Source organism: Pristiophorus japonicus, chromosome 2 (assembly GCF_044704955.1).
Source record: "Pristiophorus japonicus isolate sPriJap1 chromosome 2, sPriJap1.hap1, whole genome shotgun sequence".
Taxonomy (NCBI): domain Eukaryota; kingdom Metazoa; phylum Chordata; class Chondrichthyes; family Pristiophoridae; genus Pristiophorus; species Pristiophorus japonicus.
In genome coordinates, this window is record NC_091978.1 from 369,567,943 (window position 1) to 369,585,105 (window position 17,163).

Here is a 17,163-nt window from a genome sequence, read left to right on the forward strand (position 1 = left end):
ATCGGCCGTTCCTTCATCGTCGCTGGGTAACAATCCTGGAACTCCCTCCCTAACAGCACTGTGGGAGCACCTTCACCACACGGACTGCAGCGGTTCAAGAAGGCAGCTCACCACCACCTTCGAGGGGCAATTAGGAATGGGCAATAAATGCCAGCCTTGCCAGCGAGGCCCACATCCCAGGTACAAACATAAAAAAGAGAATTGGGATAACTCACCCTGCACATCAAGCACCCCAAATTTAAGCAATTGAAAATAACACAAGATTGTCCAGCTGAAAGAATGGACTGTTCTGGGACCACTGATCAAGGAAGCTCTAACACTGGAAACGTGAGAGACTTGCATCTTCAATTACCAAAAAAAAGTGTTAACAAAAAGTTTAAGATGCAAAAAGCTCAAACTTCTTCATCCAGGGGGAAGTCCTGCAATGGAAATGGAAGTTATACATTTAAAAAAAAAAAAAATTAATTCCTGGGATGTGGGCGTCTCTGGCAAGGCTGGCATTTATTGCCCATCCCCAATTGCCCTCGAGAAGGTGGTGGTGAGCCGCCTTCTTGAACCGCTGCAGTCCGTGTGGTGAAGGTGCTCCCACAGTGCTGTTAGAGAGGGAGTTCCAGGATTTTGATCCATCGACGATGAGGGAACGGCCGATATATTTCCAAGTCAGGATGGTGTGCAACTTGGAGGGGAACGTGGAGGTGGTGGTGTTCCCATGCGCCTGCTGCTCTTGTCCTTCTAGGTGCTAGAGCGCAGGCTTCACGAGAGTGGGAGTTAGATTTTTGGCAAACGGAGGTGATTAGAAACATAGAAAATAGGTGCAGTAGGCCATTCGGCCCTTCGAGCCTGCACTGCCATTCAATGAGTTCATGGCTGAACATGCAACTTCAGTACCCCATTCCTGCTTTCTCGCCATAACCCTTGATCCCCCGAGTAGTAAGGACTACATCTAACTCCTTTTTGAATATATTTAGTGAATTGGCCTCAACAACTTTCTGTGGTAGAGAATTCCACAGGTTCACCACTCTTAGATGATCTGTGACAGGCCCAGTGGATAAAAATGGATTATTTTAGGTCTGTAAAAACACTGCACATAATCAGGGCCAAAAGGAGGAGGTGGTATGTTGGTTAGTTATAGGTTTAGAAATAAAATCAGAAAATACTCAGCAGGTCAGGCAGCATCTGTGGAGAGAGAAACAGAGATAATGTTTAAGCTCGATGGCCTTTCATCAGAGCTGGAAAGAGTTAGGGATGGAACAGGTTTTAAGCAAGTTGTCATCATCATCATCATCATCAGTCCCTCGGAATTGAGGAAGACTTGCTTCCATAAGAATATAAGAATTAGGAACAGGAGTAGGACATCTAGCCCCTCGAGCCTGCTCCACCATTCAACGAGATCATGGCTGATCTGGCCGTGGACTCAGCTCCACTTACCCGCCCGCTCCCCATAACCCTTAATTCCCTTATTGGTTAAAAATCTATCTATCTGTGATTTGAATACATTCAATGAGCTAGCCTCAACTGCTTCCTTGGGCAGAGAATTCCACAGATTCACAACCCTCTGGGAGAAGAAATTCCTTCTCAACTCGGTTTTAAATTGGCTCCCCCGTATTTTAAGGCTGTGCCCCCTAGTTCTAGTCTCCCCAACCAGTGGAAACAACCTCGCTGCCTCTATCTTCTCTATCCCTTTCATTATTTTAAAAGGTTTCGATAAGATCACCCCTCATCCTTCTGAACTCCAACGAATAAAGACCCAGTCTACTCAATCTATCATCATAAGGTAACCGCCTCATCTCCGGAATCAGCCTAGTGAATCGTCTCTGTACCCCCTCCAAGGCTAGTATATCCTTCCTTAAGTAAGGTGATCAAAACTGCACGCAGTACTCCAGGTACGGCCTCACCAATACCCGATACAGTTGCAACAGGACCTCCCTGCTTTTGTACTCCATCCCTCTCGCAATGAAGACCAACATTCCATTCGCCTTCCTGATTACCTGTTGCACCTGCAAACTAACTTTTTGGGATTCATGCACAAGGACCCCCAGGTCCCTCTGCACCTCAGCATGTTGTAATTTCTCCCCATTCAAATAATATTCCCTTTTACTGTTTTTTTTCCCCCCCAAGGTGGATGACCTCACACTTTCCGACATTGTATTCCATCTGCCAAACCTTAGCCCATTTGCTTAACCTATCTAAATCTCTTTGCAGCCTCTGTGTCCTCTACACAACCCGCTTTCCCACTAATCTTTGTGTCATCTGCAAATTTTGTTACACTACACTCTGTCCCCTCTTCCAGGTCATCTATGTATATTGTAAACAGTTGTGGTCCCAGCACCGATCCCTGTGGCACACCACGAACCATCGATTTCCAACCCGAAAAGGACCCATTTATCCCGACTCTCTGCTTTCTGTTAGCCAGCCAATTCTCTATCCATGCTAATACATTTCCTCTGACTCCTCGTACCTTTATCTTCTGCAGTAACCATTTGTGTGGCACCTTATCGAATGCCTTTTGGAAATCTAAATACACCACATCCATCGGTACACCTCTATCCACCATGCTCGTTATATCCTCAAAGAATTCAAGTAAATTAGTTAAACATGATTTCCCCTTCATGAATCCATGTTGCGTCTGCTTGAGTGCACTATTCCTATCTAGATGTCCCGCTATTTCTTCCTTAATGATAGCTTCAAGCATTTTCCCCACTACAGATGTTAAACTAACCGGCCTATAATTACCTGCCTTTTGTCTGCCCCCTTTTTTTAAAAACAGAGGCATTACATTAGCTGCTTTCCAATCCGCTGGTACCTCCCCAGAGTCCAGAGAATTTTGGTAGATTATAACGAAGGCATCTGCTATAACTTCCACCTTCTCTTTTAATACCCTGGGATGCATTTCATCAGGACCAGGGGACTTGTCTATCTTGAGTCCCATTAGCCTGTCCAACACTACCCCCCCTAGTGATAGTGATTGTCTCAAGGTCCTCCCTTCCCACATTCCTGTGACCAGCAATTTTTGGCATGGTTTGTGTCTTCCACTGAAGACCGAAGCAAAATAATCATTTAAGGCCTCAGCCATTTCCACATTTCCTATTATTAAATCCCCCTTCTCATCTTCTAAGAGACCAACATTTACTTTAGTCATTCTTTTCCATTTTATATATCGGTAAAAGCTTTTAACGATCTGTTTTTATGTTTTGCGCAAGTTTACCTTCGTAATATATCTTTCCTTTCTTTATTGCTTTCTTAGTCATTCTTTGCTGTTGTTTAAAATTTTCCCAATCTGCTAGTTTCCCACTAACCTTGGCCACCTTATACGCATTGGTCTTTGATTTGATACTCTCCTTTATTTCCTTGGTTATCCACGGCTGGTTATCCCTTCTCTTACCGCCCTTCTTTTTCACTGGAATATATTTTTGTTGAGCACTATGAAAGAGCTCCTTAAAAGTCCTCCACTGTTCCTCAATTGTGCCACTGTTTAGTCTGTGTTTCCATTCTACTTTAACCAACTCTGCCCTCATCCCACTGTAGTCCCCTTTGTTTAAGCATAGTACGCTCATTTGGGACAGTACTTCCTCACCCTCAATCTGTATTATAAATTCAACCATACTGTGATCACTCATTCCGAGAGGATCTTTTACTCGGAGATAGTTTATTATTCCTGTCTCATTACACAGGACCAGATCTAAGATAGCTTGCTCCCTTGTAGGTTCTGTAACATACATTCTGTAACACTCCACTCCTGAAGTGAGTTCTTTGGTGACTGAACAGTCCAATACAAGAGCCACAGTCCCGGTCACAGGTGGGGCAGATAATCGTTGAGATAAAGGGACGATGGAGAATCTGGTTTTCCGCATGCTCCTTCCACTGCCTGCGCTTGGTTTCCACATGCTTGGTTTCCACATGCTCTCGGCGACGAGACTCGAGGTGCTCAGCGCCCTCCCGGATGCTCTTCCTCCACTTAGGGCAGTCTTTGGCCAGGGACTCCCAGGTTTCAGTGGGGATGTCGCACTTTATCAGGGAGGCTTTGAGGGTGTCCTTGTAACGTTTCCTCTGCCCACCTTTGGCTCGTTTGCCGTGAAGGAGTTCCGAGTAGAGCGATTGCTTTGGGAGTCTCGTGTCTGGCATGCAGACAATGTGGTCTGCCCAGCGGAGCTGATCAAGTGTGGCCTGGTCGAGGACGCTAATGTTGGTGAGTCTGTCCTCCCAGGGGATTTGCAGGATCTTGCGGAGGCATCATTGGTGGTATTTCTCCAGCGACTTGGGGTGTCTATTTTAAGCAAGTACAGAGGCAGGGGAAGGGGGAGGGAGGAAAGGAAAGAACAAAAGGGAAGGTCTATGATAAAGGTGGAGAGATTAAATGACAAAAGGAGTGATGGTGCGAGGCAAAAGGAGACGCTAATGGGACAAGTAAAGAAACAAAAGACGGGTCTAGAGTTGTAAATGACAGCAGCATCGTAGCCAACAGTGGCCTCCTGGAGGTTGCTGGATTGCCTTAGGGAGATGGAGATAAATTTCCCCAGAGTCTTTCCTAAAATTGGCAACACGTTTTTGCTCCATCCCAGGAGTTAGCATTAGTAGCAACTGTGGAGGGTAGTGTAGACAGGATTGCAGGGTTTAACCGATAGTGAGAGCATTGATTGGCCTGGTGGCCTTTTCATATACATATTTGCTGCATCCAGACCGAGAACACAGCTACTGCCGTCTTCCTCCATCTAAAGCGACACTCCCCTAGAATGGCAAAATAGACTCAAGGAGGCATTACCCTCCTCCGTCTCATCAGTCCCTTACAGGGTCACTTTGTGTCCATTATCCTGGATCTTCAGATTGAATGATAAAAGGGATGGTGGTGCAAGGCAAAAGGAGATAATAATGGGACAAGTTAAGTCTAGACTGACTACACTCCAAAAAAGTGCTTCACTGGCTTTGGGACGTCCTGAGCTTGTGAAAGGCGCTATATAAATGCAAGTCTTTCTTTTAAAACCCATTACATCTCCAACTTTTTCCAGTTCTGACGACAGGTCATTGACCGGGACCGTTTCTCTTCTCAGATGCTGCCTGACCTGCTGAACATTTGCAGCACTTTGTTTTTATTTCTAAACCTATAAACTACTTTGTATTAATAGCAAAAGAGCGATGCCGACTAAAGTAACAGTACAGACTGTTCAATTGTTATACTGTTGTTGTCATTTCCACCATGATAGGTAGCCTACAATTATAACCCCTAAAGGAAAAGTTCACCAAGGTAGCAACTCATCATCATCATAGGCAGTCTCTCGAAATCGAGGAAGACTTGCTTCCACTCTTAAAATATGAGTCCTCAAGTGGCTGAACAGCCACAGTCCCGGTCACAGGTGGTAAACCCAATAGTAAACATTACAAAGTTCCCACTTCCAAGTCCCTGGGAAACAATCGACAGGCCTTGGGCAGAACAACAATTCCCATGTTTCAGCACTGACAACCATCTGCATTATATAGCACCTTTAATGTTGTTTAAAGACGTCCACAAGGCACTTCATAGGAACGTAATCATTCAAAATTTGACACCGAGCCACATAAGGAGATATCAGCACAGGAGACCAAAAGCTTGGTCAAAGAGGTAGGTTTTATGGAGCCTCTTGAAGGAGGGAGAGAGAGAGGCGGAGAGGTTAGGGCAGGAATCCCAGAGCTTGGGGCCCAGGCGGCTGAAGACAAGGCCGCCAATGGTGGAGCGATTATAAATCGGGGATGTGCAAGAGGCCAGAATTGGAGGAGCACAGAGGTCTCCGAGCAATGTAGCAGATTACAAGAGATAGGGAGGTGCAGGAAGAAAAAAAATTCAAATTCAGCAGTTAATGAGAGTAGACTGCGATCAATAATGGCTTTAAACTGGAACTCAAAACCAAAGTGACGGATTGTCGATGGAGATCTATTGGTTCCAATGGAGCCTGTGGATACTTTACGCAACTTAATCTATTTCAAAGCATGGGACAGGTTTTTTAAACTATGAGATTTACAAGAATGATTCCTAAACTCTTCAGCAGCACAGCCTCTGACTGACCTTGCTTACGTGCTGCAATCGTGGGTCACAACATGAAGGCCTTGGAGAGGGAGCAGAAGAGATTTACGAGAATGGTTCCAGGGATGAGGGATTTCAGTGGCGTGGATGGACTGGAGAAGCTGGGGTTGTTCTCCTTGGAGCAGAGAAGGTTGAGAGGAGATTTGATCGAGGTGTTCAAAATCATGAGGGGTCTGGACAGAGTAGATCGAGAGAAACTGTTCCCATTGGCGGAAGGGTCGGGAACCAGAGGACACAGATTTAAGGCGATTGGCAGAAGAACCAAAGGCGACACGAGGGAAAACCTTTTTACGCAGCGAGTGGTTAGGATCTGGAATGCGCTGCCTGAGAGGGTGGTGGAGGCAGACTCAATCGCGGCTTTCAAAAAGGGAGTTGGATCAGTACCTGAAGGTAAAAAATTTTGCAGGGCTACAGGGAGAGGGCGGGGGAGTGGGACTGGCTGAGGTGCTCTTGCAGAGAGCCGGCACGGGCTCGACAGGCCGAATGGCCTCCATCAGTGCTGTAACCGTTCTGTGATTCTATGAGATTAGCTGCAGTGTGAGGAGAATTACCTTCATTGCAGTCACTTGGCTGATCGTTGAATTACAACGGAATTTACAGCCTAGAAACGGGCCCTTCGGCCCAACTGGTCTGTGCTCCACATGAGCCTCCTCCCCGCCATCTTCATCTCACTCCATCAGCAGGCAGATCCTCCAAACACAGAGTTCAGAAGCACAGCAATGCAGACTGAAACTTACTGGGGGGGGGGGGGGGGGGGGGGGGGGGTATCAGCTGTGGTCTCAGCCTGGCTATGCACTTAACCACAACAACTTGTATTTATATAGCACCTTTAATGCAGTAAAACATCCCACGGCGCTGTTATAAAGACACCGAGCCAAATAAAAAATTACAGCAGATGACCAAAAGCTCGGTCAAAGAGGTCGGTTTTAAGGAGCGTCTTGAAGGAGGAACGAGAGGTAGAGAGGCGGAGGGGTTTAGGGAGGGAGTTCCAGAGCTTGGGGCCCAGGCAGCTGAAGGCACGGCCACCAATGGTTGAGCGATTATAATCAGGGATGCTCAAGAGGGCAGAATTAGAGGAGTGCAGACATCTCGGGGGCGGGGGGTGGGTTTGGGGCTGGAGGAGATTAGAGATAGGGAGGGGCGAGGGCCATGGACGGATTTGTAAACAAGAATAAGAATTTGGAAATCGAGGCGTTGCTTAACTGAGAGCCAATGTAGGTCAGTGAGCACAGGGGGTGATGGATGAGCAGGACTTGGTGCGAGTTAGGACACGGGCAGTCGAAGTGTGGATCACCTCAAGTTTACGTAGAATAGAATGTGGGAGGCCAGCCAGGAGTGCGCTGGAACAGTTAAGTCTGGAGGTAAGAAAGGCACGGATGAGGTTTTCATCAGCTGAGGCAAAGGCGGAGACGGGTGATGTTACGGAGGTGGAAATAGACGGTTTTAGTTATGCTGCAGATATGTGGCCAGAAGCTCATTGCAGGGTCAAATATGTCACCAAGTTTGTGACACACCAAATGATCCCAGCATTGACCTCATCACAAGGCCTAAAAACCAGAGACAGCTACTCAAAATATTTTTTTAAAAGAGGAGAGTGGGTGGGAACAAGCAAGCGTGTACAAGCCAGTCCGTTATAAACCGCTCAAGCTGTGTTTCACTTTGAGCACATAATTCAGGCGGACACTTCCAGTGCAGTGCTGAGGGAGTGATGAGATTTCAAAATTCTCATGCTGGTTTGCAAATCCCTCCATGGCTCTCACCCCTCCCTATCTCTAATCTCCTCCAGCCCCGCTCCGGCACATATTTGCTATGTTTCTATGACCACACTTCAAATCAAAAGTACTTCATTGGAAAAAAATTCTCAAAGCGCTTCACAGCCAAACGGTTATAGAAATGCAGATTTCTTCGTTATTTCTTTAAAGGCGAATTCAAAACAAGATTTTAACACGCCACTTAAGTTGAAAAAAATTAAATCATAGTTCCATCATTTATAGTCGATAGTAGAGTCATTGTTCTTGTTGGTTCAATCAATGGGGCTTGGGAGTCTAGACACAGACCAGCCCTTCTTTCTTGGTAACAAGCCAGATCATCCCATCGGTGAACTCCAGCCGACTCGAAGCAGGGAAAATGCTGGCAACAGCCAACCCCGAATTATAAGCAAAGGACTTTCTTTACTTGCCTTCTGATTTACATAAGAACGTAAGAAATAGGAACAGGAGTCGGCCATTTGGCCCCTCGAGCCTACTCCTCCATTCAATGATCCTGGCTTCAACTCCCCCCCCCCCCAATACCTCTGGACTCCTTCCAGCTGCTCGTTGGTGTAGACTTTTGCTGAATCCGCCCGGTTCTCCTTGTCCGCCGTGGCCCCATTCTCAGCGGCGCTGCTCGCAGACTTCCTGTGGTACGGCTTACCCGATTCGCCACGATGTCCAGCGCTACCCGCCGCACTCCCGTTTCTGGTGATTGTGTCTATTAATGCTAAAAGAGAAAGAAAGAAAGAGGGGAGAAAAAAAAATGAGCCACATCGACAGGGGAATAGACAGCTCTCCGACTCTGCCTGGGCAACAGCAGCTTTTCCCCCAACTACCCAGCACTTTCCATGATAATGCAATAGCCCCAGAGCACGGCAATACCCAATCAGCACCTACACTACTGCCAATATCAACACCATTCTCAACACTCCCAGCTTCCTGCTGAGTCACAGAGAGCAAACGAGCATAGAGAGAACAGAGACAGAGACAGAGAGAACAGACATACAGGACCGACCAGACCAGACAGACCTTGCATTTATATAACACCTTTCACCACCTCAGGACCTCACATATACACACACATATATAAAATGACAGAAATGGTACCTGTAGTGTATTTGCTTCATGGGTTCTTTACTTAAGAATTTATAGCAACACATTGTTAAACCTTTGCTATTAAGAACGAGTTGGTTTATTATCACACTACACATTACCAGTTCATCCACCGGGCTCACAACTGCATACCTCATCATTGATGAGCTAGACCCAACTGGCTGGGGTTTTAGTGAGTCTTATGAACATCATGTGACTGACTAAGCCACTCAATGCAACAGCTCTACAACTTTTTTTAGTTGAAGACAAAACAAACAATTAAATCAAGTGCCCCCTGATTAAAAAGTGGGGGCTAAAACTCCAAACAGTTTTCAAGTGCCCTTTTTTTGGGCACTAAAACCACAAATTATACAAGTGCCCCCTGGCTAAAAGGGGGAGGGAGACACTAAAACCCAGCAATAAAACAAATTAAACTTTAAAACATACAAAATCAAATTAAAATTTGGTTGCTGGGGGTAATAATGCACTCCAGTCTCTCCGGTGTCACAATAGCTCTACAAACCTGTGAGCATACTCACAGGTGCACACATTACTGCATTAACTCGAGATGAAAAGCATCAGCAAAATAGAAGAAATTAAAAATGTTTGAGATGCTGAGGTGGTGTGAATAGCTCAGGTAATTGTGGGGGTCGCAGGGTCAGAGGGTAAGGTAGGTCTGCAATGGAAAGAGGAAAAGCACATCCCTGATTTCCTTCACCGCCAAAGTCCCTCATCCCGGAACCATTCTCTGCACCCCCGCTATGGCCTCAATATCCTTCCTATAATGCGATGCCCAGAACTGGCCACCATACTCCAGCTCAGGCCTCCCCAGCGATGTCTAAAAAAGGTTTAGCGTAACTTCTTTGCTGGTGTACTCGGTTTACACAGCTCAGGATTAGATGGCACCTGTGACAGTGCAGCACTCCCCCAGAGGGAAACACTGGTCACCAGACAGTCTGGATTATGCACTCAGGTCCTAGAGTGGGGTGGAAAACCACAATCTTTTGACTCCGAGGCAAGAGTGCTACTTACTGAGCCAAGCTGACATTCGACGAGGGATTCCATTCCTGCCTTGGGTTTGGAGACATCCTCTCCACATTGGAGACCCTCACCCATCCAGGTCTTCAATAACCCTAGCAGCGATGGGTTATTCAGAAAGAAGTTGCATCAGCCAGTGGCTCTCCCGAGTCAGAACCCACGTTCAAGTCCCACGCCAGAGACTCGAGCACGAAAATCCAGGCTGACACTCCCTGCAGTGCTGAGGGAGTGCCACACTGTCGGAGGTGCCGTCTTTCGGATGATACATTAAACCGAGGCCCCGACTGCTCTCTCTGGGGAGCATAACAGATCCCATGGCACTATTTCGAAGAGCATGGGAGTTATCTCCAGTGCCCTGGGGCCAAAAATTCATCCCTCAAATCAACATAACGATAACCAGATAATCTGATTTTATCACATTGCTGTTTGTGGGAGCTTTCTGTGCGCAAATTAGCTGTAAAGCGCTTTGGGACGTCCGGTGGTTGTGAAAGGTGCAATTCTTTCTTTTTCACCAAAAGCTACTTTCGACTTTTGGAATATTTCACACATTATTGAAGACTGTTTTGGCCATGTCGAATCTGGTAGGCTGGAGAATGGCTCAAAGCCAGTTATACTTTTTGTGCAAAAGCAACAAAGTGCTCACTGCCAGAACCGCCAACATGAATAACTGTGCCTGTCACATTGAACAATTCAGTGCCAAGGGCACCGCAACCATTCCACTTGAATTCAACAGCTCAAGGACTATGGAAGAAGCACAATTCCCCGATTGATACAGCACACAGGCACTCTGATCCAGATCACTCCTCGCTATCGCGCAGAGCGCAAAAAGAGGCCAAAGATCCTGCAGTGAGCTGGTTTAGAGCCACATGGAAGGAGAAATAGATTTCCACCTCAAGGTCCATTTATTCATTCAACAGTTGCTTTGAATTCACGGTCAAAGGAGGCCCTTCACAAAAAAGGGCCCCTACACTGCCATGTTTCGTCCCACAAGGCCCCAAACTGACCATTCTTCCTTCCAGATATCTTCCTCCCTGGTTAGCCCACACCTGGAGCACTGAGCAGTTCTGGGCACCACATCTTAGGGAGGGTATATTGGCCTTGGAGGGAGTGCAGCGTGGGTTTACCAGAGTGATACCCGCACTCCAAGGGTTAAGTTACGAGGGGAGATTACACAAACTGTATTCCCTGGGATTTAGAAGGTTAAGGAGCGATCTGATTGAAGTTTTCAGGATATTAAGGGGAACAGAGAGGGTAGATAGAGAGAGACTCTTCCCGCTGGTTGGGGAGTCTGGGACATAAGAACATAAGAATTAGGAACTGGAGTAGGCCATCTAGCCCCTCGAGCCTGCTCCGCCATTCAACAAGATCATGGCTGATCTGGCCGTGGACTCAGCTCCACTTACCCGCCCTCTCCCCGTAACCCTTAATTCCCTTATTGGTTAAAAATCTATCTATCTGTGACTTGAATACACATTCAATGAGCTAGCCTCAACTGCTTCCTTGGGCAGAGAATTCCACAGATTCACAACCCTCTGGGAGAAGAAATTCCTTCTCCACTCGGTTTTAAATTGGCTCCCCCGTATTTTGAGGCTGTGCCCCCTAGTTCTAGTCTCCCCGACCAGTGGAAACAACCTCTCTGCCTCTATCTTGTCTATCCCTCTGGGGCAGGGTCTAAACATTAGAGCCAGACCTTTCAGGAGTGAAATTAGGAAACATTTCTACACACAGAGGGTGGGAGAAGTTTGGAACTCTCTCCCGCAAACGGCAATTGATGCTGGGTCAATTGTTAATTTTAAATCTGAGACTGATAGATTTCGGTTAACCAAAAGGTATTCAGGGATATGGGGCAAAGACAGGTATATGGCGTTAGGTCACAGATCAGCCACGATCTCATTGAATGGCGGAGCAGGTTCAGGGCGGCTGAATAGCTGCCTCCTTTTCCTATTGCTCTTGCTTTATTCTCAACTCCTCTGGAGATTTGTACCTGGCATACGACCTTCAGATGAAAATGGGCAACCCACCGAACCCATGAAAGAGAGGGAAGCAAAGTGCTTCTCCCCATGGGTTATACAAGGAAAGGTCAAGACGCGTTTAACACAAGACTCCATTCCCATTACTTTCTTCTATTATGCCTTCATAAAATGAGTTAACAAGTTGACAAGATTCATTAACTCTCAACACGCACAGTGGAAAATATCAGGGAGTGTTTAAAAAAAACAGGTGTCTGTTCCTGAAGAGTGTCAGCTGTGGCTCAGTGGGCAGCACTTTCACCTCGGAGTCACAAGGTTGTGGGTTCAAGTCTCACTCCAAGAATGTGAGCACGTAAATTTAGGTTGACACTCCCGATGCAGTACTGATGGAATGCAGCACTGTCAGAGGGGCAGTACTGAGGGACCGCCGCACTGTCGGAGGGGCAGTACTGAGGGAGCGCCGCACTGTCGGAGGGGCAGTACTGATGGAGTGCCGCACTGTCGGAGGGGCAGTACTGAGGGAGCGCCGCACTGTTGGAGGGGCCATCTTTCGGATGAGGCATTAAACCGAGGTCCCGCCTGCCCTCTCAGGTACATTTCCTGAGGTGGCACTATTTCGAAGAAGAGCAGGGGAGTTATCTTCGGTGTCCTGGCCAATATTTATCCCTAATCAACATAACAAAAAAAAAGATTATCTGGGTCATTATCACATTGCTGTGTGTAAATTTGCTGCCGCGTTTCCCACATTACAACAGTGACTACACTCCAAAAGTACTTCATTGCTGTAAAGCGCTTTGAGACGTCCGGTGGTCATGAAAGGCGCTATATAAATCCAAGACTTCTATTGCAAGCTGCCTAGGATAGTTACGATTGACGTAATTCAGTGTTCTTTATGATCTGGACTTAGAAAGAGGTGGACACTTTGTTGAACCTAGATGTCTATTTAAGCTAGCGGCTGTTACTGCTGTTGTGCTTACCTGTCCTTGGATTGTGAGTTAGACAAGTGCCTTCTCTTTAGGTGATTAGATCAGGTATTCTAGTTAAAAGGGCAGATCAGTCCTACAAACAGAACCAATTATATATCTGGATTACAAAAGGGCAAGAGAGAGATTTACAAGGACAATACTAGAACAGAGAGGTTCGACCCATCAGGTAACACGAAACAGGCTGGGGTGCTTTTCTCCAGAAAAGGAGAAGGCAGGAGTGACCAGATAGAGGACTTTAAGATTATGAAGGGGTTCGATAGGGTAGACATAGAGAAGATTTTTCCATTTGTGGGAGGAGACCAGAACAAGGGGCCATAAAACAGGATAGTCACTAATAAATCATCCGGGGTATTCAGGAGAAACTTCTTTACCCAGAGAGTGGTGAGAATGTGGAACTCGCTGCCACAGGGAGGGGTTGAGGCGAATAGTATCGATGCATTTAAGGGGAAGCTGGATAAACACATGAGGGAGAAAGGAATAGAAGAATATGGTGATGGGGTGAGAGGGGGAGGGGTGGGAGCTGGTGTGGAGCATAAACACAGAGCGGTGTTCCCTTCAATTGTTTTTTTGGGTGCGTGGCCCCTTCAAAATACCACGCGGTTTTTCCCATTTAAAAACTGGCTGGGTAGGAGCTCAAGAGTGCATCTTCAAGGGAACGTTGGCACGGATCGGTTGGGCCGAGTGGTCTGTTCCGATGCTGTAAAGTCGATGCAATGTCTGTACAATAGCATGAAATTTGCTGGGTTTCTGTAAGCTGTGCCTGCATGTCTTGGCTGTCCTTGGACATTAGCAGTTTGTGCACACATTTAATATAGCAGAGTCTTTATAGGTTTCCATTACCAATATACGTGGTCGCAACACTTGGAATACTTTATCGCTCAACTGTGCTCTTGGAGCTGGGGAAGGAAGTCACTTGGGCTTAAAAGGTTCATTCTACGTAAAGAGTTTGAGGCACTTAAATTAATTACCCGAGAAGGGAGGGAGGTTACGTGGGAGAGTTTTGCCTTTCAAATAACAAAGCCGTACAATTAGATCAGGCAGGGAAACAGATAGTGGTCGAAAATAGATTGTCCATAGCAACAAGAGAAGGCCATTCAACCCCTCGAGCCTGTTCCGCCATTCAATCAGACCATGGCCAATCTTGCATCCTAACTCCATCTACCCGCCTCGGTTCTGTAACCCTGAATAGCCTTGCCCAATAAAAGTATCAATCTCAGTTTCGACTTTTTCAATTGTTCCCCCACCAACAGTTTTTTTTTGGGTGGGGGGTGGAAAAACGAGAGTTCCAGATTCCCAGCAACCTGTGTGTGAAGAAGTGCTTCCTGACATCTCCCGAGTGGCCTGGCTCGGATTTTAAGGTTACGCCCCCTTGTTCTCGACTACCTCTCCATGTCGCACATCCCTCTCCCAATAAAGCTCAGTTGAAAATGGAGATGCACTCTGACCCACTAGGGCTTCCATTTTCAGATAAGCAGATATTGAACAGACCACAACATTCTGGTTTCTATCGCACCAGTTAATGCAGCCATTAATTCATAATGCCGACACGGATTCGCCAATTAGGTTTAATCTTTTCCTTACACGGAGGTTTCAGTTATATTCTTAACCCTTGGGTGAATAAGCCATCTACTGGTTTGGCTTTTCTCTTTTCCCTTCTCCCCCACCTTAATGTGGCTCTGATTTTTTTTTTAAATTTGTTTCCATGGGCGTCACTGGTCAGGCCGGCATTTATTGCCCATCCCTAATCGCCCCTTGAGAAGGTGGTGGTGAGCCACCTTCTTGAACCGCTGCAGTCCGTGTGGTGAAGGTGCTCCCACAGTGCTGTTAGGGAGGGAGTTCCAGGATTTTGATTCAGCGACGATAAAGGAACGACCGACATACTTCCAAGTCGGGATGGTGTGAGACTCGGAAGGGAACGTGGAGGTGGTGGTGTTCCCATGCACCTGCTGCCCTTGTCCTTCTAGGTGGTAGAGGTACCTTTAGAAGGTGCTGCCAAAGAAGCGGTGGTGAGTTGCTGCAGTGCATCTTGCAGATGGTACACCATGGATATAAAGACCAACGTAAAATTAACAGCGCAGAAACAGGTCATTCGATCCAACCGCTCCGTGTCGGGGTTTATGCTCCACACCAGCCCCCTCCCACCCCTCTCCATCTCACCCCATCACCATATCCTTCTATTCCTTTCTCCCTCATGTTTATCCAGCTTCCCCTTAAATGCATCGATACTATTCGCCTCAACCCCTCCCTGTGGCAGCGAGTTCCACATTCTCACCACTCTCTGGGTAAAGAAGTTTCTCCTGAATTCCCGGTTGGATTTATTAGTGACTGTCTGATATTGATGGCCTCTAGTTCTGGTCTCCCCCACAAGGGGAAACATCTTCTCTACATCTATCCCATCAAACTCTTCCATAATTTTGAAGACCTCCATCAGGTCTGCTCTCAACCTTCTCTCTTCTAGAGAAAAAAGCCCCAGCCTGTTCAGTCTTTCATGATAGTTATAACCTCGAAGTTATGGTATTATCCTTGTAAAATCTTTTTTTTTCACCTTCTCCGGTGCCTCTATATCCTTTTTGTTATATGTAGTCCGGAACTGAGTGTAGTACTCCAAGTGTGGTCTAACCAAGGTTCGATAGAAGTTTCACATAACTTAACTTGGTGTTGATAGATGGAGGTTTCAGATTACAACTGTTCTCATCTCCACAGATCCAATTCAAGGATCAGTTACCTTTATGAGCCCAAGTCCAAGGTTAGCAACAAGGTTAGGGCTTGAACAGGTTGTATTCCCTGGAATTTAGAAGATTAAGGGGTGATTTGATCCGTTTTCAAGCTATTAAGGGGAACTGATGGAGAGATACTATTCCCACTGGTTGGGGAGTCTGGGACTAGGGGGCATAGTCTCAAAATTAGAGCCAGACCTGTCAGGAGTGAAATTAGGAAACACTTCTACCACCGTGTGTGTGTAGAAGTTTGGAACTCTCTTCCACAAACGGCAATAGATGTTGGGTCAACTGTTAATTTTAAAACCGAGATTGATAAGATTTTTGTTAACCAAAAAGGTATTAAGGGACAAGAGTCAAAGGCGGTTATGTGGAGTTAGGTCAAAGATCAGCCATGATCTCATACCCAAAATGGTGAGGAACCAAGGGTCTAATGAAGGCGAGGAACTTAACGGAATTAATACAAGTAGAGAAAAAATACAAGAGAAACTAATGGGACTAAAAGCTGACAAATCCCTTGGACCGGACGGCCTACATCCTAAGGTTCTAGAAGAGGTGGCTGCAGAGATAGTGGATGTACTGGTTTTGATCTTTCAAAATGCCTTAGATTCTAGAACGGTCCCAGCGAATTGGAAGGTTGCAAATGGAACATGGCTATTCAAAAAAATGAGGGAGAGAGAAAACAGGGAACTACAGGTCAGTTAGCTTGACATCAGTCATCAGGAAAATGTTGGAAGCCATTGTTAAGGAAGTGGTATCAGGGCACTTAGAAAATCATAACATGATTAGGCAGAGTCAACATGGTTTTATGAAAGGGAAATCGTGTTTGACAAATTTATAGTTTTTTTAAGGATGTAACTAGCAGGGTAGATAAAGGGGAACCAGTGGATGTAGTATATTTGGATTTCCAAAAGGCATTCGATAAGGTGCCACATAAAAGATTACAACACAAGGTAAGGGCTCATGGAGTTGGGGTAATATCGTAGCACCCTTTAAGATGTAACTCATTTTAACACCTGTGAGCCCATCTTTTTTTTGGTGTGAAGAGCGTCACAAGGGACTGCCTATACCTACCGAGCATGGATAGAGGATTGGTTAACGGACAGAAAACAGAGAGTCGGGCTGTAACTAGTGGGGTGCCACAAGGACCAGTGCTGGGGCCTCAGCTATTTACAATCTATAATTAAGGACCTAGATGAAGGGACCGAGTGTAATGTCTCCAAGTTTGCTGATGATACAAGGCTAGGTGGGACAGTAAGCTGTGAGAACACAGAACCAGATGATGTATATGTAGGGAAGTTCGTTATTCACTTTGGTAGGAAGAGAAAAACAGAGCAATTTTTTTTTTTTTTTTTTTTTTAATGGTCATCATCATAGGCAGTCTCTCGGAATCGAGGAAGACTTGCTTCCACTCTCAAAGTGAGTTCTCAGGTGACTGAACAGTCCAATACGGGAATTACAGTCTCTGTCACAGGTGGGACAGACAGTGGTTGAAGGAAAGGGTGGGTGGGACTGGTTTGCCGCACGCTCCTTCCGCTGCCTGCGCTTGGTTTCTGC

At 46.3% G+C, this 17,163-nt stretch overlaps 1 protein-coding gene across 2 annotated transcripts in view; it reads right to left on the minus strand.

Annotated features, from left to right (window-relative positions):
* dnajb14 (DnaJ heat shock protein family (Hsp40) member B14) overlaps window positions 1-17,163 on the minus strand; it is a 52,084-nt gene that overhangs the window by 23,981 nt on the left and 10,940 nt on the right. For both annotated transcript variants that reach the window (XM_070872988.1, XM_070872983.1), the window contains exon 2: window positions 8,344-8,530. In XM_070872988.1, the coding sequence (XP_070729089.1) occupies window positions 8,344-8,530 (187 nt within the window). The remainder of the gene's footprint in view (window positions 1-8,343; window positions 8,531-17,163) is intronic.